This window comes from Lissotriton helveticus, chromosome 8 (assembly GCF_964261635.1).
Source record: "Lissotriton helveticus chromosome 8, aLisHel1.1, whole genome shotgun sequence".
Classification (NCBI taxonomy): Eukaryota; Metazoa; Chordata; class Amphibia; order Caudata; family Salamandridae; genus Lissotriton; species Lissotriton helveticus.
The window spans coordinates 184,236,552-184,258,873 of record NC_136069.1 but is presented as its reverse complement, the minus strand read 5'-3'; the positions used below and the strand labels follow the sequence as shown (position 1 = coordinate 184,258,873).

Here is a 22,322-nt window from a genome sequence, read left to right as displayed (position 1 = left end):
GGTGGACACCGTCCACCCACATGTACCCCCGGCTCGTGCCCTGCATATTATGTTGTCTAACACTCAGTTATAGATGTTTAAATGAACCCAATACAAATATTGGCTCAATGCACAAGAATATTTTAGTGAAAATGCTGAATTACATTAATACGCCTGCAGCTTTAAAAAGGAAGGGAACAATGGAATGGGTGTATGTGTAAGCAAGGACACTTTCATGATAGAATACGAAACGGACATCTGGCGCAAACCTTTGGCAGTATGAGCTAGATGGAGGCCCCTTGCTGCAGTGATGCCACAAACATATGGACACTTATACACAGAAAAACAGCAAGCAGTGATGGGGGTAGGGGGAGGGAGGCAGGGCCAACGACTGGCATGCAGTAATGATAAACAATTATACACAAAAAAACAACAAGCAACAATGGGTATGGACGACCTTAATAAAAACAAAATCTGACTGGAGTCTGAGAATTAAAAGTAAACAGGCTAACTCGAAAACAGCATCCTACATTTGACCTTAGTCTTCAAGTGCACAGCAAATGTAACAAGATTTACAGGCGGTCGATGGGCAATGAGGGGCAAAGAGAGTAGTTTAGACAAAAAGAACGTTCTTTTTATTTTTAATTGGACCACCAAGGCAACACAAGAGTCCCTGCAGCTTCCGTCTTCTGTTCAGAGGAAGAGGGCGTGGACTTCTCTCCGGATGTACATATCTTCAGGATTAGTCTGATGTTGGGCTATAATGAAAAATAAAAGAAAACACGAATTTTAGGGACTGTGTATGATGCTTAGTGGTAAAGAAAGTGGTGAGGGGAATGAGGGAAGATCACCGGCAGGCTGTACCACCACCGAGTGTCTGTACACCGCGCTTTAGCTAGACTATTACTTTACGTCTAAGCGTTTGATGCGGAGATCCGTGCCTTAGGAAATTCTATCAGTAGGCCTCCTCTTTCCGAACCTCTCCCGTATACGGTTATGTACTTCGGGTAGCCATGCTCCTCCGGGAGTGTGGCGGGACAGCTGGTGATGCCGGATAGGGTCCGGCTCCCTGCTCTCTGCTTCTTGGTCCTGGCTTCTTCTCTCCGCTCTCCACTTCTGTGGTTCCGCTGCTCCTGCACTCCGGGTGACCTCGGTCTGAACTCTCTCATGGCTTGAGTTCCCGATGGCCTCCTTCTGCCTGCTCACATCCTGTTAAGAAGCCGACTTCCTCCTTCACTTTGCGACCCATTGGAGCATTTGACAGGGTCTCATGACACGGAGCAGGTTCCAGGAAGTACGGGAAATTAAAGGGGCCATCACCATTCTCTGCTGTGGGTGACTGAAAACAGAACACAGGGGAAATGTAATGCGGAAAGGGTCGTTGTCTCCCTCGTCCAGGTCCTGGGGCAGCCCGTCGTGACACAGGCTGTTTATAGAAACGGAGCTTGGAGCGAGTGAAAACATGCTTGTGCTAAGTGCTCGTAAAGGAAAAAGTAGTTCCTAAAACATGTCCTAAAACGGGAGCAGTGGATGAATTGTAGTAATTTGTTCATGCTCTTGGGGAGGGCTAACCACTGGGACAGGCATAACACATGCATGGCGTGGACAAATGGGGAGAGAGAACTTGAGAGCGACAGTGGAGCCAGCAAATGGGGAACCTATGGGCGGGCTGAAGCTCACATATCGCATACAATTGACTCTTCCAAACAGCGCATGCACTGTTTAGCCTAGTCCTAAAAGTATATTGTGCGGGATATGGTTTACCCTGCTTGGAACCAGCACTCTAAGAACTTTGCCTTAAATCGGTATGCATGATATATAGTGTGCCCTAGCTCTCATCTTCTTATTGCATATAATAGCTTCTAAATATATTGGTGGTAATCGGAAAACAAAAAGCAAATGCATACCTGTGTGTAGACTATATATTTATGTAATATATTTTCTTTCCAGGATGGCCCTGGCTGATGGAAAAAGGGCCACTATTCTCAATCAAAAGTGGGCCAAGGTGAGTTTCAGTTCTCATTGACAATATGTACATTGAGTAATGTGATTTGTTGCATTTAATCATACTGTTATACTCAGACGTTTGTGCTCAACTGAGTTGAAGTTACACTCTGAGAACTGTAATCAGTATTGGTAGTCTGGGTTAGGGTGCCAACCTCCAGGTTACTATGGTCTCTCACATATTTTTCGGTATTTTACTTTAGAGACTGTCTGATCTCATTGGGAGATGGGGGCTCAGTGCAAGCAGGACTAGGCTTTTACCGTATTGGTGGATACCTTTTACCACTAGTGTTCTTTGGCCCATCGTATTAATCTGCAAACTGGGTCGAGTGAATTCCTACCACGCTTTGGGACTCAGGGTATGGAGAGCAAGCAGTCCAGGCCGTCTCGGGGATCTAATGGGGGAGTAGCATCTCAGACAATCACAGTATGTGCGGTAAGTAAATCTGCAGCCCATTGCTTTTTTTGTTAATGAAAGAGAAGCACTTTAACTACAACAAAACATAATTTATAAAAGGCAGCACTACTGGGATCTACACTACAGGATCTATGAGATTCACTACTCCGAGAATCAGAAGATCTTAGACTTAATGGTAGGTTGAGGCTCGCTATGATGAAGTGAAACAGCTTTCCTGATTGTTACCCATAAATGACTTCTTAAATGTTATGTACATACAAGAATGGCATAGTTTATTATTTAAAAGTACTATCAAAAGATTTTTAGCCAACTTAAAAGTCAATATCTTTTGGGGGCGTATACAGGCATCGGCCTAAATTTTGTCTGGACGTCGGCGGCGGCTGCTCTCCGCCGGGAGTAGCGGTTAGCCCAGCGGACCCTCCCAGAGGCCTGAGCCCTGGAGAGACATCAGCGGGAGTATGCACCCCCTCTCCCCACGTGAGAGGCACGAACAGTGAGCACAGGGGCACCGGCGAGCACTGCAGCACATGCACTGCATCTGACTATAGCCAGCAACTCGGGGGCAAGAGACGAGTGGCTGCTGGGGACCTGGGCAAGGCGGTGGTGATCCCCTGAAGGTGTGAGGAGGTAGGGCCACAGCGCGGACCTGGAGCGGCCCTGCGGAGCGGGTGGCACGGCTGGCGCATTGAGGAGGCACCGGGCCAGGGCGGATAGAGGGCCCTTCCTCGGGGTGGAACCCAGCTGGTGACAGGCGCGAGGGCAGGGAACACGTCAGCGGATCAGAGCGTTCTGGGGCAGGAGAGGAAGGAGCCTCAACAGCACAGGCGGAGCATCGTCGATAAGGGAGCACCGGTGGCATTGTTTGGCGCCGAGGAAGAGGGCGTCAGAAGCACCGATTCATGGGCATCGAGAAGCGCTGCGCACCTTTTGGGCAGAAGGGTCTGGCGCGGTGCGCCCTCGTGGAGAGGAGGGCGGTAGAGTACGGGCCCTGAGGAGCGGGGGCACTGCCCCAGGGACTGATCGTGGGTCCAGTTTCTTGGCCCGAGGCCACTGGGAGAGTGTGGGGCAGACGTCTGGGGTGCAGACGGAGTGGTGCCGGGGTGATCTTGCGAAGCGCACCCCCCCATCCTCGATGAGGACCCAGCACTTTGGGGATCGGTCATGAGGCCTAAGAAGTCCGTGGTGTCTCAGGCCCAATGCTATGGCAACTACACGGCCTTGTCGGGCGGTGGGAGCGATGCCCAGGCCGGTGCGCTGACGGAAGCACAAGAACCTTCCTTAACGTCGATCATGCAAGCCATCCAGACACTGGATACCACACTGGAATCAAAGATAGACAAGTTATCCATTGAAATGGCGCTACAGAGAGCGGACTTGAACAAAACCTCGGAGAAAGCCACCCAGAACGCGACGGATATTGCTGAATCCAAGGTACCACCAAACAGTTGCAACAACAAGTGCAGCGTCTGTCTCATCAGCAGAAGTTTGTTGCGGCCCGACTGGAGGATCAGGAAGGGAGGGCCCGCAGGAATAATATACCCGTGGTAGGTGTGCCAGAGAAGATGGAGGGGCCGAGCGTGGACTTGTTCCTGGAGGATCTCATCCTCAAGCATTTACAGCCCAAACGTCTGTCGAAGTTCTTCGCTATTGAGCATGCTCATAGGGCGCCAGTCCCTCGGCCACGCCTGGGTGCCCCTCCAAGGATAATCATCGCACGGATTCTCAATTATAGAGATCGTGATGCCATCCTGCAGGCAGCCCGCCATCATGGAGATCTGCGTCTGGACAACGCCACAATCAGGCTCTTTCCGGATTTTACGCTGAAAGTGCAACAGGAGCGCCGATACTTTGACGGAGTTAAAAAGTTGCTTCGAGCTATATATATGATATATCTCGATGATGTATATATGATGATCTTTCCAGCACGTCTTAAGCTGTTGGCAGATGGGAAATCTTTCTTCTTCACTTCCCCGGAGGATGTGCACTCTTGGCTGGAGGAACACGTGGGTGCATCGGGGGGGGGGCCCTGGATCCGGGGGCGGATGGAGGAACACGACGCCGCAATCTCTGACGTCCTCGGTTGGCTCCGCGGGGAGTGGTTGTCGACAACGCTGTGATACCTTGCCCCCCGGTAGGACTCGGCCTCTGAGTCTTTCGGCCTCGCCAGACATAGGGTGAGGATGGACTTGAAGCGAAAGAAAAGGCTCAACTGCACGTGATGTATTTTGACTTTAGTATGTAGACATTGCCTGTGTGCCAGGGGTGGCGATAGATGTTCTCCAGAAAGTTGGCCCGCAGGCGTTGGGGGTCCTTATGAGGTGGGAATTGCATGTGGACCCAGTTGACACTGTTAGGGAGGAGGGGAGGGTGTTGAAAGGATGTGGGTTGGAGGCCTACAATTTGTGACTGATTGCATTATCCGGGGGTATCTGGACAGAATGTGGCGGCTAATATGTAGCAAAGGGGGGTCGACGGGAGCCCTCAGATTACGGGACTAGGTGACAGTACTCACCCCCTAGGTTTTCGTTTAAAGGGCTACAGGCGCTCTGCTTGTTGGGGGATGTCTGGTCACGTTGGCCGGCGTAGCAGGGTAGGAGGCAGGGGGGTTAGTTCAGGGAGTTGGGGGGAGAAGGTTGTGTTTGTGTTTTTTGCTTCCTTTTTTACACATGTTATGGCTCCTTTGGCACTATCGGTGGGCAGGCAGGGGGTGGGATGCAGGAGGGCTTGGTTGCCAACCCTGCAGGGTGGGGTGACAGATGACAACAATGCAGACCCCTAAGGCGCAGCAACTCAATATAGTATCCTGGAATGTAAATGGCCTACAGAACAAAATCAAGTGAACTATGGTGCTTTACCTTCACCGACATGCCCCGGATGTAGTCCTCCTCCAGGAGACTCACCTGTTGGGAAACCACTGCAAGGTCCTAGATAGATTTGGCTACACCCTGCGCGCACATGTTGGTTTCACCACCGGTTCTAGGGGAGCGGGGATTCTCATCAAGAATTCACTACCACTGATGATAGGGCGGCAATGGCTAGACCCCTTGGGGCGCAACGCGGCGCTGTCGGCACAATGGGAGGGCAGGACACTTAACATTTGTTCCCTCTACATCCCCCGAAACTGCACAACACCCCTCTCCCCGATGTAGGGAAACTACTCTTGGAGATGCCTAGTGGGACGTTGATCCTGGGAGGGGATATGAATGAAGTCATGATGAAGGACATTGATAGGTCACAGGCCCTCTTGACTAGGGGTGGGCTGAATCACCTGCGGGATTTTGTACAAGCTATGGGCATTGTTGACCTGTGGAGGGCGCACAACCCGCAAGTTAGGCAATATACACACACATCCGCGGCCCACAGTTCGGGATCTCGGATTGATTATTTATTCACACAAACGGGCTGTATGGGCTTCTTTCGGGGTGGACACCACAAAGCGAGAGGGATCTCTGACCACTCCCCGGTGGTTGTGCAATTGACAGGCCCACAAAGTGAATGAGGCCCCCCCCCCAAACCTCCCCCCCCCCACCCCCCCCCCCCCAGCTTGACGCATTCTTATTCAAGGACCAGGAATTCCAAGAGAAGTACCGGGAGCGGGTGGATCAATACTTTGCTGAGAATGTAGGTTCAGTTAGCTCCCCTGGGATAGTCTGGGAAGCGTATTAAATCGTAACCAGGGACTTTATATAAGCGGAGGCAGGGCGTAGGCGTAAGGTAAAAAATGCCCAAATCGAATTGGAACTCCAGGCCATAGAGCATGAAAGGGGGCAAACCCAAGACCAGGAACAGGACAGGCAACATAGGGCGCGACTCCTTGAAAAAGAGCTAAGGGATGTCCTTACTGAACAGGTGAGGTCGCGCGCCCTGGCCCCCCAGAGACGGGTGTATGACCTGGGGGACAAAGCCAATAAAATGATAGCCTGGCTGGAGAAGCGAGATAGGGACCGTAACTGGGTGCCCGGGATAGAAACGCCAGAAGGGACCGTGCGGACCACGAGCACGGAGATAGCGGAAGAATTTGCACTCTATTACGAGGCAGTATACTGGTCACAGGGGGGAGCAGAAGTGCCGGGATTTTCTGGCCCCCTTGCAGTTGCCCGCCCTAGAACAGGCAGACAAGAACATATTAGAGTCTGAGATTACGGTTAAAGAAGTGGAAGAAGCCATGGGGGATTTGCACACTGGAAAGGCGCCGGGCTCAATGGATTCCTGGCGGAGGCGTTTGGGTGTGTGTCGAGTAGAACCGCACCCCACATATTACGTATGTTCACTGAGGCAAAGCAAGTGGGGCAGCTTCCGAGGGATCTGCGGTCGGCAACCATTGTGGTAATTCATAAGGCCGGCAACCCGCAGGGGGCATGCAGCTCCTACAGGCCCATATCCCTCCTTAATTATGAAACGAAGATCCTGGGGAAGATTCTGGCCACAAGATTAGGGGCGGTTATCCAGTCTTTGATCCACCCGGATCAGTCGGGCTTCATGCCCCACAGAAGCACGCGGCACAATCTCAGGCGCCTGTTTGGTGTTCTACAGGCGGTATCTGCAAGCCCAGGGGTGCCGGCGGCCTTGCTGTCCCTCGATGCCCACATGGCTTTTGACAGTTTGGAATGGCAGTACATCTACGCAGTCCTGGAGAAACTGGGATTTGGGGACCAATTCAGGTCATGGGTGAAACTGCTATACACTGAACCGCTTGCGAGGGTCCGCGTCAATGGGGCTCTTTCAAGGGAATTCCAGTTGGGGCGCGGCACGAGACAGGACTGCCCCCTTTCACCGACCCTCTTTGCCTTAGCCTTAGAACCGCTGGCCCACTGGATACGGACGGACCCCGGGGTGTGGGGCATAGACCTAGGAGGAGGTTGGGAGGAACGCGTATCGTTATACGCCGACGACATTCTGTTGTATGTACAGCGGCCGGAGGCATCTATTCAGAGATTGATGGCTATTTTACATTCGTTCGGAGAGTACTCTGGATAGCGCATCAACTGGGGTAAATCCCTGAGGCATGTCCTGGCGGGTCCGCAGCCACAGCTAACGGCCCACGGTGGGGGTCTGGTCTGGTGGGAGGTATTTCGATATTTAGGCATATGGGTCACGACATCAGACACCGAGTATCTCCGATTGAATGTGTCAGCCCAACTAGATCGACTCCACAGTGACGTGGAACACTGGAAGACCCTTCCGCTCTCCTTGATGGAGCACGCTGTCTTATTTAAAATGATGGCCCTTCCCCGGTTAATATACATTGTGCAAAGCTCGCCCTTCCCTACTCTGGGCCAGATCTTTCGAAAAGTAGAGTCGGAACAGCACTCCTTGTTGTGGAGTGGAGGCTGCCCGAGGATAGCTCTTAGAATATTGCAACAAGGGCCATACGAAGGGGGTCTAGCTATCCCAGATATTCGTCTATACTATTGGGCGACGCAACTGATTAACATCAATGGCTGGGTGTTTGCCCCACAGGAAGAACCCGCATATAGAGTGGCCCGTATGGCCCTAGGTAGTGGTACCTATTTAGCAGCTCTCTATACCAAAGGAAGGTGCGATCGGACTTGGCCGCCTCAAACAGTAGCGGTAGTGGGGACGTGGAAGCGGGCGACGAAACCACTGGGATGGGGGGCTAAACTTACGGAACAAACGCCATTATGGGCTGGCAATTTCCTCCCGGAAGTAGCGAAACCACGGGACCTATGGCAGTGGAGCCTAATTGGTATCGATACACTGGGAGATGTGTGGAAGAGGGGAGACATAGTGAACTTCGCGACCCTACAGGCAAAATTCCAGATGGGGGACAGAGAATTCTTGCATTATCAGCAACTTCGACATGCCATACGCACACACATGAGCCAGGGTGACCAGCTTCCTGAATAGGCCCCGCTGGAAGACAGGCTATTGCTAGATCCCATGATTGATAAGGCTATCTCCCTCACTTACAAAAAGCTTATAAACCATCTCCCGGACCCATTAGGACCTCTGAGAAAAAAGTGGGAATCAGACATAGGACTATTGGAGGATGACGACTGGCAAGAGGCCCTGCAGTGTCCCCGCGAGGTGGCGATCTGTGCCTGATTCAGACTGGTACAGCTACGTATCCTGCATAGATCATACACCCCACGCACAACACAGTACAAGATTGGGTACGTAACTTCACACTTTTGCCTAAGGGGTTGCGGGGAGGAGGGCACCTTCTTCCACATATTGTGGGACTGCACCAAAATTAGAGCATATTGGTCTAGACTGACGGGTATAATGGAGGAGGTGGTGGGGGCAGAGGTCCCGCTGGAGGCAAGGTGGCACGTCCTGGGAGTGACGGGAGACATTACCTGGCCGAAATGGGACAAGACATGGCTGGCCCTGGCGAGTAGGGTAGCCAAGAGAAATATAGCGAGGTCATGGGGGAGTGATTTATTGCCAACGGTGGAAGAGTGGGAGCGAGACCTGGACTGGTGTCAGAGGGCGGAGAAGGTTGTCTATGAAAGCCGTGGCTGCCCCAAGAAATGGTAGAAAATATGGACGGCATGGTGGCGGTATAGGGGGACTGGAGGGACACTCAACAAGGGTCTGCGGTGGTATAAAGAGGTGCAAGCTGACAACATTATACTGTATGTGTGTATTATTTGTACTGAAGAAGTGGATTGCCCTACAAAATAAAAAAAAAGTAAATATCTTTCAAGCATTGGTGTCCTTAGGCCCATCTTATCTTATCTCAAGCATTGGTGTTTTACTTGGAGTGGGCATACAGAGTTTACAATAGTGTGTTGCAGCTTTTGTTCACATTAGATGAGTGGTCACGAGCTCATGTTGGTAGCTCTGCCTCATTCTTTCTGTGTTGGGCCGTTGAAGACTGCAGAGGCTTGTTAAAGAAACCCTGCACAAGCAGTTCGGGCATTCATAGTTGGGGGATCTTTCTCTTAGGTCTGTGGCACTTCTGGAGCCGGAACAACCCCCACCCCGCTTAAACGTTTTTATGACTCTATGCACCTTATATTTGGGTGACCCGGCCCCAATGGAGCACCTTTGGGCCCCATGAGTTTAGGAGGGGCCCCCTACTTCAACCCCACCAGCGGGATCGCCCTCTGCACCGGTCGGGCCCCATAGGTTCTCTTTTTGGATCCAGAGCAGAGGCGCAGGCAAGACTGAGAAATTCTTGGGCCCCTACTCCTGAGCCGACATCCCGGGGAGGCTGATGCTCCACGGCGCGCTCATCATCATTACTTACACGGAGCCAAATGGGGCGTCACCCGATGCAGGTTCTGTCGTCTATCTGGACCATGCTATCTGAATCGAAGCCAGTGCCTTTAACTTATGATCAATCTGGAGACCGATCTGGAGAGGGAGCTGAATGGGAGAGGTCTGAGGACCTTTATGGATATCAACATCGCTTAGATGAAAATGTCGGCAACTGGTATAAGGAACTGGCGACAGTGGGTTAGACACCTGCCTTCCTAACGCCACCTTGGCTACGGAGGAGGGTGCCTCTTTTGCTTTGGTGGTGCACAGGGTGGCTGAGGTCTTGGACCTTCAGCTGCATGCAATGGCAGTAAAGACAAACCTTTTGGCAGGGTTGTTTAAGCCAGTAGTCCCCTCACCAAACCTTTACTCCTCTTTAATGCAGCTCTTACTGTTCCTTGTCCAAGCCCTGCACAGGTGCTCTTTTGCATATGACGATTTCCTGCTATCACTGGCCTGCTCTTGGGGGCTCCGTTTTCTTACCCAGTACCCCATTCGGAGAGCTTGGTGGTCCAAGCATCCACCACTAGGATCAACCCCAGCACCTTCTTTATAACTCCACCAGATAGGGAATCCAAGAGGCTGGGTACCTTGGCAAGGGAATGTTCTGTTCTGCCAACTTTGCACTGTCATCGATGTGTGCCTTTTGGGACGATATCCCTATATAATATGAGATTTGGTTGCGCAAGTGCTGCCTATGGTTTCGGAGGAGACCTGCACTATAATCTCCAAAGCTGTTGCTGATCGGAGGGATGCAGAAACGTTCACCGTATGATGTGGACTCGGCACGGTCGATTCGCTGGGTAGAGCAGTTTCATAGTCTGTTCCACACCTGGCTGAGAACAACTGTTTTTTTTTTTTCAGGGGATGTCCTTGCTTATGGACATGCCCTTTGATAGCTCTCGTTTTGTTGGAGAGAAGGCGGACTCCGCACTGGCGAGAAGGCGGACTCCGCACTGGCGAGAAGGCGGACTCCGCACTGGCGAGAAGGCGGACTCCGCACTGGCGAGAAGGCGGACTCCGCACTGGAGAGAAGGCGGACTCCGCACTGGATTGCTTTAAAAACAGCAGCGCTACGGGCAGGTTTTCAGGATTGTATACGCCCCTCTTCACCCCCAGTCTGCCATCTTCCCCTTTTGTGGCCACCAAGGAGTCTCCAGCCACATACATACCCTCCCAGTTAGTGGCGGATGTTAATGTTAATTGCATTTGTAAAGCGCAGCTGCTACCCGAAGGTGTCCTGGCACTAGGGTGAAGACCTACCGGAGATTTGTGAAAATGTGTGTATTATAAGCTTGTTGGTGAAGAGACAGGTTTTTAACGCTTTCCTAAAGGCCATAAGATTGGTCATCCTTCTCAGATGTAGTGGAAGCGTGTTCCACACCTTGGCTGCATTTGCGGTAAAACTTCTGCCCCCCAGTTTGCTTTTTTTACTTGTGGCATTACCACCAGTTTAGCATCTGATGACCGGAGTGTTCTTTTTGGTGAGTACCAACGGAGTTGTTGCTTTAGAAAGTCCGTCCCTGATCCATGCAGGGCCTTAAAAACCAGGCAAAGGGCCTTAAATTGGGTGCGCTTTCTGACTGGTAGCCAATGAAGTTTTTTTATGGATGTTGTGATTGATGCATACTTGGGAGTTCCTGTAAGGAGTCTGGCTGCTGCATTCTGCAGCAGCTGCAATTTGTTCATGAATCCCTCTTGCAGCTTAAGATAAAGACCATTGCAGTAGTTCAGTCTAGACATTACTAATGCCGTGACTACCGTTTGTTGTGCATCTTTAGGAAGTAGGGGCATTATTTTTCTACATGTCCTGAGAATGAACGAGGTGGTAGATGCCACTGAATTAACCAGGTCTTTAAAGCTAAGGGTATCGTCAATCCAAACTCCCAGGTTCTTCACCTTCCTGGTCAGGAATGGCAGTGGGCCTAGGGAGTTTGGCCAGCAGTTTGGGATCCAAAAAGTGGGATTGTTGCCAAAAAGCACAACCTCCGTCTTGTTGGAGTTTAGCTTTAGGCAGTTCCGTGCCATCCAGTCACTCACTGCATACATGCAGTCGTGTAGCCTGGATGCGGTGTCGCCTAGCATTTCAGGTCGAACAGGGACCACGATTTGGGTGTCATCGGCGTATGACGTGAGATTAAAACCAAAAGATTCAATGAGGGTGGGCTAGAGAGGACACGTAAACGTTAAAAAGTGTGTGACTTAGTGAGGATCCTTGCGGAACTCCACTGGGTAGGGCAAATGCTTCGGCCTCAAAATTGTCTAGTTTGACCGTTTGAGTTCTTTCTGATTTAAGGAGTTTTGGCCCGTTGCTTTGACTCCTATCTCCTCGAAACGGTCCACCAGCAGGGTGTGGTGGACCGGATCAAATGTCACTGAGAGGTCCAGCATGATCAGGGCGGCTTTGCCTCCCTGATCGAGAATGGCCCTAATTTCTTCTGTGGATTTGATGAGTGCCGTTTCCTTAGTATGCCCCTCTCTAAACCCATATTGAGTAGGATCTAGTGTCTGGGATAGTTTTAGAAATTGGTTAAGTTGGGCATTCATGTTTCTCTCTATTATTTTTGCTGGGAGGGGTAGTCTCGAGATGGGCCTAAAATTGTTTGGGTCATTGGCATCCAAGTTAGGTTTCTTAAGTAATGGCAAAACGGATGCCTATTTCCAGTCTCTTGGGAAGTATCCTTCCTTGTACATTAAGTTAAAGATGGGTGTGAGTTTGTCTGCCCCTGTCATAGCAGCTAACTTTACAGTTTCTATGGGGCAGGGATTGTATGGGGATCCTGACTTCACCTGAGTGAGAATCCTATAAGTGTTGTCATCTGTAAGGGGATTGAAGTAGTTGAGTTCCAGGTTATCTTTTGAATCTTTTGTTAGGCTAGTGGGTGAGTTTGGTAAGTTTCTATTTGAAGTGTTTGTAGAAGTTAAAAAAATGACGTTGACTATATCAAAAAAGAATTTGGCTATGTTGGTACATAGTTCTTGATTTGATGGGATAGGTGGAGTTGTGGGGTGCGCTAGGGATTTGACCGTTTTGAAAAGTGTTTTAGGCTGGTTTTTAGCCTCTTGAATTTATTCTGTGTAGTACTTTTGTTTGGTGCTATGTAGCAGCTGTTTATATTGGGCTAGACTCAGTTTGTATTCTTTTTTCTTTTCATCATTGTATTCCCTCCTCCAGCTTCTTTCCCGATGCTTACAAAGCAGGTTTTGGTCCTTAAGCTCCTGAGAGTACCAAGAAGCTGAGGGACGATGCATGTGGCGGCGTACCCATTTTTGGGGGGCTAACTTGTTTCCTGCCTTTACTAGCCATTTAGGGTAGCAATTCGTTGCCTGGTCAAGGTTGGTAGGAATCAGGTGGTTATTTGAAGCGAGGAATTTGTTTAAGTCCTCTTCTTCAATGTTTTTCCACGCCCTTGTTCAGGTATTTTTTTGAGGGTCTAAGGCCTGAATTATTATTATTATTATTATTAATAACTTTTATAGAGCGCGTAGTCACCCGTGAGTATCCCAGCGCTAGGAACCGTTAACCAGAGGGTAGTGAAGGGCAAGGAGTGAGGAGTGGAGGGGATTTATGGAAATAAGAGGGTTTTCAGCCTCTTTCTGAAACGTAAATAGTTGGGTTCTGTTCTTATCTCACGGGGAAGAGCGTTCCAGAGACGTGCTGTATGAACCGAGAAGCGTCTTCCTCCCGTGCGGGCCTTCTTGACTCTGGGGATGGTGATGATCGGAACGGAGAGACCTTGAGGCTTTATAAGGTGTAATGAATTTAGCTAGGATCTGAGGTCCTTTGTTTTGCAGCGATTTGTGGGCCAGGCATAGGGCTTTGAACTGGACTCGTTCCCTGACCGGGAGCCAGTGGAGGAGCCTCAGAGCCGGATTGGCTGAGGCTCTGGCGGGAGTGTTGGTGACAATCCGGGCAGCCGCATTTTGGATCCTCTGTAGCCGGTTCAGGGTGGCCTCAGGAGCGCCCAGGTAGATGGAATTGCTGTAGTCGATCCTGGAGAGTATTAGGCCTTGAATCAATAGTTTTTTTGCGGTAGGAGGGAGTAGGGGCAGGATCTTTCGGATTGATTTAAGAAGCCCAAAGCACGTCCCGGCTACTTTTTTTGTCTGTGTAGCGAACGATAGGTCTTTTTCGAGCCAGACGCCCAAGCTCTTCACCTCGGGTTTTGGGTCTGGGGGCAGGCCTAAACAGGGTGGCCAGATGTTCTGTGACCATATGTTCGGTGGCAGGGGGATTCCCTTCTGACCCAGGAGGAGGATGTCAGTTTTTGAGCCGTTAAGTTTGAGATGGGAACGGTTCATCCATCCTTGTATCTGCGTCAGACAGTTATAGAGGTCCGCAGGTTGTTGACTTGGGTGAGATAGGGAAACCACTAGTTGTGTATCGTCAGCGTAGCTGACAATGCTCACTCCGAAGGGGGGTACGACCTCCTCCAGTGGGGACATGTAGATGTTAAACAATGTGGGGCTCAGGGAGGAGCCCTGAGGTACGCCACACTGGAGGGGTTTTTCGGAGGAGCGGGTGTTGTTCTCCCAGATTTGAAAGGACCGATGACCCAAAAAGGACGATAGCCAGGACAATGCTTTTCCTTCCACGTCGACATTCCTGAGACGATGGATCAGGAGTTGGTGGTTGACGGTGTCGAAGGCCGCACTGAGGTCGAGGAGGATCACTGCCACTGATCCTCCAACGTCGAGCAGTGCTCTGGCCTCTTCAACCGCCACCAGGAGGGCTATGTCGGTGCCTTGCCCTGGGCGGAATCCGGTTTGCGATTTTTTTCAACCGATCGTTGGTTTCCAGAAATTGTGAAAGTTTTCTGTTTACCAGCTTTTCGGCGATTTTGCTAGTTCCCGGGAGGAGGGAGATTGGCCTGTAATTGGCCAAATCAGCGGGGTCAAGGGAAGGTTTCTTCAATAGCCCCTTGACGACTGCCGCTTTCCAGTTGGGAGGGACAACTCCCTGTTCTAGCGATGCATTGATAAGCTGGGTGAGGACGATCGTGGGTGCTACTCTCTTAAGGAAGCGTAACGGCGCAGGATCCCTGGGGGAGCCGCTTTTGATGTTATTGAGCGTGCTTTCAACCTCCTCGACGGTCACTTGTCCCCAGGAGGTGAGACAGGGGGCGATAGGTGTGTTATTGGTCTCTATATTCTCGCACGTGTTGGTGGTTGGAATTGAATCGAGGATTTTCTGGATCTTATCTGTGAAGAAATTGGCTAGTTTATGGCATTTTTCCCCGTCAGCCTTGGGGTCTGGTGGTAATCTGGGCCCGGAGTCGGGAACTTTGAGGAGCTCTTTTAGAATGGTGAAAGATTCCTTGCTGGAGCACGCGGAGTGTTCTATTCTTTTGGTTTTTCGGATGGAGGTTTTATAAGTTTGTAGAGCGGTTTGGTAGGCATCCTTTTTGTCCTTAGCCTTGTCAATCCTCAAGGAGCGTTCCGTTTTTTTGCATTCCTGTCGTAGAGCTTTAAGCTCTGGGGTGTACCAGGGAGCGGGTGTGACTCGTTTGGAATGTTTGAGAGTAGTCATTTTGGGGAGGAGTTGATCCAGTGAGGATGTGATCCAAAAATGAAACTGCTCGTCAGCGATGATAGGGTCACCGGAGAGAGTTGGTGTGGAATTAGCCAGGGTGTTGGCCCATTCCTCTGGGACAAGTTTGTGCCAGCGTCGATCGGTGACTCGAATTTTGGAGGGTTGTGGGGGGACTGTGAATAGATGGCAGGAGAAAGGAATTAGGAAATGATCTGTCCATGGGAGAGGAAGAGAGGGACCGGTGGTAATGTCCGTGATATTAGTCAGGACGGGGTCCAGAAGATGTCCCTTGTCGTGGGTGGGTCCCTTATTGACCAGCCGAATGTTAAATGACCACAGGTCATGCAACAGATCGAGTGCTATGGAGTCTGTTGGGTCTCCGAGGTGGAGGTTAAGGTCGCCAGCTAGGAGGAAGTTGGGGGCGGAGGAAGCTAGTTGTGCCACCGTCTCCGTGAGGGCGTTGGTGAATTTACCTGGTAGACCCGGAGGTCGATATATCAGCAGACCCGTTATGGAGTGAGCTGGGGAGGTTTGGAGAGTGAAGTGGCAGCTTTCGCAGTCGTCGACGTTTGCATTGCTGGTTCTGCAAATAAGACGTTCCTTATAAATTATTGCCAATCCCCCTCCTCTCCCTTTGGGTCTATGCAGGGTTTGGATCAGGTAGCCCGGAGGGAGAGTATTGACGATGTCGGAATCAGAGGTTGCCGAGAGCCAGGTTTCTGTGAGAAATAGTACATCTAGGCTGTGGTCTTGTATCAGTAAATTGGTTTCAAGCGCATGCTTGGGGAGGGAACGGCAATTGAGGAGGCCCATCAGTAGCTGTGGCCTAACCGGGGTATGGGTGCCTGGGTTACAGCGTGCGCAGTTGATATAGGGTTTGCCTAGTACCTGGATGTAGAGACAGTCCGGCTTTTTTTCCAGGTGAAGAGCCCGGAGCGCGTCACTAGTGTACACCAGGCGCTTAAGCGGCAAAACCGGCAAAACCGGCAGAGTTCCTGGGCCTGGGTCCGGCTGGGCCCAGACGGGCTTGCCTTAGGCGCGCCTTCGGCGCGCAAACGGCGCTCCCGCTGCGCTTGCGTGGGGGACACATTTATGGTGAGAGGAGGTGGGCGTGGCCTATCGGGTGGGCGTGGCCTCGCGTTCCCAGCGAAGGCGTCCGTCTGATGTTTACCCTTCCGACAGCGCTAGAATCCGCTGTTAGTGGCAGCCTGCTTGGCGGGAAAGTGATTGCAGTAGCTAGGGGTAGGTGCAATGAATTTTAAAAACACAGTTAGCACAAATTCAACACTTTTTAAAAAAACTAACGAAAATAGCGCCTCCGGCTTCCGCCTCAGAGGTGTAACAGTTCTGATGTGTCGCGCTCTTGATCAGCGCTTACATAGGCTTTGGGGGTGGGCGTGGCCTATCGGTGGGCGTGGCCTCGCGTTCCCAGCAAAGGCGTCCGTCTGATGTTTACCCTTCCGACAGCGCTAGAATCCGCTGTTAGTGGCAGCCTGCTTGGCGGGAAAGTGATTGCAGTAGCTAGGGGTAGGTGCAATGAATTTTAAAAACACAGTTAGCACAAATTCAACACTTTTTTAAAAAACGAACGAAAATAGCGCCTCCGGCTTCCGCCTCAGAGGTGTAACAGTTCTGATGTGTCGCGCTCTTGATCAGCGCTTACATAGGCTTTGGGGGTGGGCGTGGCCTATCGGGTGGGCGTGGCCTCGCGTTCCCAGCGAAGGCGTCCGTCTGATGTTTACCCTTCCGAAGGCGCTAGAATCCGCTGTTAGTGGCAGCCTGCTTGGCGGGAAAGTGATTGCAGTAGCTAGGGGTAGGTGCAATGAATTTTAAAAACACAGTTAGCACAAATTCAACACTTTTTTAAAAAACGAACGAAAATGGCTGGATGTAGTAAGCTTGAAGACTACTGCTGAGTGGTCTGACCATGTAAGGGGGGAAGGCCTGTGAAAGATATCTGAGGCTTGTTAGAATAGATGCCATCCAGAGTGTGCCCTACTTATTTTATTTTATTTAGAGTTTTATATAGCGCTGATGAGTGGGTCCCGTTACAGCTGTTCTAGGTTCCTTGCTGTCATTAAGTCTAGCAGATTAACTGTGTCGGGGTCTGAATTTGAGTCAAGATGTAAGTTGAAATCTCCTAAGATTGTATAGAAGGTAGAATTTAGTCCTATTTCTAATAGGGTGCCAGCTTGTTAAAAAAAGCGTTTTCTCGGACCTCGGGGTCTATAGATAAATGAACCTCTAAAGGAATCGTGGTGTGTAAGATAGAGACAAAAATCTAGCACTTCACATTCCTCATTTTTTAATGGATTAAAGGATGATGTGATTGAGTTATGATGTAGAACTGCTAGACCACCCCCTTTCTTCTGTGGTCTGTTTAATGAGTAGCAGAGGTAGTCAGGTGGGGTGGCTTTCACCAGGTCTGGACCAGAGGCGTCATCTGATGGCACAGGTCCCATAGATCATGTGGGACAGCTAGCCAGAGGTCAGGTCATTCCACCCCTCCCCACGGCAGCCTCAAAACCCCTTTAGTTTGCTCTTCAGCCATCAAGGGCATTTAGTATGGGGCAGAATACGCCATCGCCTTCACCACTGGTGACCAGTAACATCGGACTGTTGAGTTTTGCAGATCATCCCTTTCCTTTGTGACTACCCCTCCACCCATGCTACCAGTGGCGGCTGGTGACATTTGAAAGTGGTGAGGTGTAAACTTTTGGTATGAACTTTATGTAGTGAGTGACTTGAGCAAGCTCAATGGACAAACGTGGGGTACAGGCTGGATCCTCTCTCAAGAGAATTTTTTTTTAAAGTTTGGCAAATGGTGCATTTTAAAGAAAATAAATTGATTGATAAACCACAACTTATAAAAAAAAAGTGTGAATGTATGGCTTTGAAATATTAAACACATAAAAAACTGCCCTATATCTTACTGCATTAATATGTTCAACAGTTACTGTAATGTGCAAATTGTACAACACGACAACTTCAGCCTTTTATAGTGTGTGCTTGCCCGGTGTCTTGCACTGCATGTGGCATAAACTTTGGAAGAAATGCTCTCACCAGGCTTCCGAAAGGACCCAGAGCTGCTGTTTGCAATCAGTCATATAGAAACATGTGAAGACCGGTCTTTAAGTGGGATGACAAATGTGTTGACTCTCTAAAAGGGAACATCTATACAAATAAAAATGTAACTGTTCGTTTGTTGAAAATCTTAAATCTCCGAAAGTTCTTCACCTATTGCTTTGAAATTTGGACACAACCTTGGATTCGAATACGTGCGTGTTTTAATATACACAACATTGGATTTGAATACGCGTGTGTCTAATATGCGCGTGTCATTAATCGAAAGCCCGAACAGACTCATAAAAATGTAAATGTTCGTTTGTTCAAAATCTTAAGTCTCCGAAAGTTCTTCACCGATTGCTTTGCAATCTTGACACAACGTTGGATTGGATTAAGCGCGTGTTTTTATATACACAACGTTGGATTCTAATACACGTGTGACCAATACGCGCGTGTTTCTAATCGAAAGCACGAACAGACCCTATTGATTTGGTTGGTGCGCAATAACTACAAGTGACGTATAGAGACAATAGTCTACATATATTAGGATGGACAGTTGGTGTTAGGATGGCAGACCAGGAAGTGGGTGGAGGGAGGGGGGAGGAGTTGATTCAGTTTGCAACATAATTTAAAAGAACACGATGCAACCAAAAATAAGAAATTACAAAGCTCAGGGCCAATCTTTAGAATTGTGCGGTTTAGATCTAGGCACTGATTGCTTCACACATGGACAATTATATGTTGCGTGTTCTAGAGTCGGCAAACCACACAATCTCTACATCTGCACAGACAATGGAACAACAAAAACATATTGTATAACCCAAGCATTGTGAAATTAAACATTAGAAACGTGCGCTTACTCTTTTCTTTCTTTTCCATTTAACCAGACTGAGCCACAGCAACGCGTGGCCGGGTACAGCTAGTGTGAAATACATTTCTGTGATTCCCATAGTGTACTACCCACCCAGTATTTTTGGTTCTTTCTGAGAAGTAATCGAATCCAGATGGGTAACTCAACAACTGACCTACAATTAAAACCTGTCAGTATGATCGTCTTTGTCGGTGAATGTTAGCTGTTTAACATAAATGAGTAACAAGGATTTGCTGTAAATACCCTTCAAAATGTTTCAATTCTGAAAACTTCAATAGTATTGAGGCCTGTGGAAGGAGTTTTGGCCTTCAGTTATGTGCGCTTTGTTAGATTTATGTCTTTTTTTGTCTGCTCAGCTTGTCCATCTGAACATCTTAAACTACCTCTTTCCTCCTCAGCACCCACTTTTCACTCTTCACCGAATGCACTTCCTTGCATCTCCCTCACTTCACCACTTCCAAACATACACTGCACTCACTCACATTTAAGCATTCTATTTACTTTTTCTGCTGCCCTGTGAGTATTTTGCCAAATGTGCAGTCCCATCACACACATTTTCACAGAATTGCAGTTCCAGCTCGAATGCATGAACATTTTTCTGTGTGCTCAGAGAGGTCAACCCACTAACAGGCACTTTGCGTTAGCTTCAGCATCATAGTCTTCAATCAAAGCCCCTCATAAACACCTGCACACCTCAAGGTATGCTCAGAAACAGAAAATAAATAAAGAAACACAACCTGATTAAATAGCTAACTCTTGAGGAAGGCAAAATTAAGTAAAACAGTGAAATAAGTGAGTAACTAAATCACTGACATGGATTGCCTTAACATTTTTAACACTCATTGTTCGTAAGCCAATCCATGTTTTGGACCTTAATTTTGTTAAGGGCATGAAGATGGGGCCACATTTAATGCCATACCGCAGATAACTGTCTTCTGTAAGCATACATCTCTCGCTTTGCCCTTGACTTGGATATTTGGATCAACTTCACGCACCTTGGCCTGCTCGTCTTTTGGATCCATTTTGTGGGGGAACAAGTGCAGCAGCTTCACTTCTAACAGGTCCATCGATGTGCAGCCAGAGCCTGAAGTGTCGCAGTAGGGGAGATTACCATGGCGTGGGGGTCTCAGAACATATATACAAAACAGAATATTACCATTCTAACACCATTACCGTGGACAAGGCACAAAAACGTGCTTGCATTATGATGTAATGGAAATGGTGGGATCTATGCCTGTGAACGACGGAGGGCTGCACTCACGCAGGGACGGAGACTCCAGAGCCCGAAACCATGATTCGGAAAGGGGATACTGCAATAGACTACAATGGATTCATTATGAAGGGCTTAAGAACAGTAAGTCCTGTGTCGTGTGTTGGAGTTCAGAAAGTTGATTGCTGCCTGGCTTCCGTCTCCTCCTTCAGAGTGGGGCAGGCAGGCAGCCTGGGACAGACAGCCTAACTTGAATACATCGATTTGTTAAGAGATCTAAATAAATAGATCTATTTAATATTTGTACTGGAATGTGAAGGAATATCAGGGGGCACAGCCCCAGAGCCCTAATGGAGAATTCACCGCTGCATACCACCCACTTACAACCGGCTCTGTCAGGATGGAGTGTTGGCTCTCTTTGCCAAGGGAGCCATAAAGAGGGTGCCGGCATCCAAAGTAGGTTGTGGTCACTATTCTTGCTACTTCCGTGTGCCCAAGAAGGATGGAGGCATTTGTCCTGTCCTAGACCTGCACCTTCTCAATCTTTTCCTGACAAAGTAGAAATTCAAGATGCTCACGCTCGCCCAAGTTCTGTCTACCCTGGATCTGGGAGTCTGGATGGGAGAGTTGGACTTGCAGGATTCATATTTCTACATCTCCGTCATGCTTGCCCACAGACGTTACCTGTGGTTCATAGTGGGCCAAGAGCACTTTCATTTTGCATTGATCTCTTTCAGAATTCCCAGCACCCCTCTGGTGTTCACAAAAGGGATGGTGGTGGTTGCAAGTCATCTGCGGAGGTCGAAGGTTCCAGTCTTCCCCTAACTCTAATGTTGGCTGTTGAAGGCAGGCTCACTCCAGGCAGTCGTCTCCCACCTCCACACTACGGCCAATTTTCTGCACCCGCAAGGGTTCACTATCCATGTGCTAAAGTCGCACCTGACTCCCTCTGAAAGGCTCTCTTTCATCGGAGCTCTTAAGGACACAATTCAACTTCAGACCTTTCCTCCCAGCCAGTGAGTACAAGATATTCAGGCTATGATACCCACGTTTCTGCCTCTTTCCTGTATTTTAATGAGATTGACCATGAAGTTGTTGGGCCTTAGAGTCTCCTGTATCCTGCTTGTTAATCATGCCCGTTGGCATATGAGGGCTTTGTAGTGGGAACTGAAGTCCCAGTGGGCGCACCATCAGGGGAATCTCTCTGACATGGCCCAGATCTCAGAGGGTACTGCAAAAGGTCTGCTTTGGTGGCTAACGAACTGCGATTGGGTCAGTAGCAGACCCCTCTCCCTTCCCTAGTCCGACATAACTGTGATGACAGATGCATCACTTCTGGAATGGAGCGGCCATCTGAGAGTGGTGGAGCTCAGAGGACTTTGGTCTCTGGCGTGGCTTGGCGCAATGGCCGACTAGACGTGCTGTAGTCTAGCTCCTGCCCGATGTCCACTGGATCCTACAGAATCCTGGCACGTTTGAAGATTTAACTGTTACTCCTGGGGTGTAGTGCCCCCCTGGATCGTGTTGGCTGCCTGGTGCCGACTGCGGTGCCCCTGGAAACGGCGGGGGTCTGCCCGACTGTTGCTGATCCTGACCGCGGCGGTGCCTGAGTGATGGCGGCTGCCGCGCGGTGAGGTGCCTCAGTGCCTGCGTGGAGAGTGCGGCCCGGCGGCAGTGCGGAGAGTCGTCGTCCCCCCCCCCCCCCCTGACCGCCCCCCCCGCGCCCAGATCTGTGGTGGGGACGCGCGACCCTCGGCAGCGACGGTGAGTGCCCCGGAGCGACGGTGTGATGGGACGTTGATCCCCCGGGGCAGGCTCCTAAATTGAGGCCGGGGCATTGAGGCCTGTGACCCCCTGGCGGTGCACGGACGCCGGGGACCTCGGACCGGGACCTGCTGCGACTGTCTGCCTCATTGACGGCTGGCCCCCCCGACAGTGCTGGGAGTGAGCGGTGAGCGCCCCGGAGCGGAGTGGGCCGCCTGACCCCCAGGACGGGCTCCAAAATCTAGGCCGG

The 22,322-nt window shown here is 50.0% G+C and overlaps 1 protein-coding gene and 1 long non-coding RNA gene across 4 annotated transcripts in view; one reads left to right on the top strand and one right to left on the bottom strand.

The window, feature by feature from the left end:
- LOC144772494 (E3 ubiquitin-protein ligase TTC3-like) overlaps positions 1 to 22,322 on the top strand; it is a 1,119,388-nt gene that overhangs the window by 226,473 nt on the left and 870,593 nt on the right. For all 3 annotated transcript variants that reach the window (XM_078656860.1, XM_078656861.1, XM_078656859.1), the window contains exon 11: positions 1,930 to 1,984. In XM_078656860.1, the coding sequence (XP_078512986.1) occupies positions 1,930 to 1,984 (55 nt within the window). The remainder of the gene's footprint in view (positions 1 to 1,929; positions 1,985 to 22,322) is intronic.
- Positions 592 to 1,214, bottom strand: LOC144771535 (uncharacterized). Its single transcript, XR_013599333.1, has 2 exons — positions 887 to 1,214; positions 592 to 737 (listed from the first exon to the last, which is right to left on the bottom strand). It is a non-coding gene; the product is annotated as an uncharacterized LOC144771535 (long non-coding RNA).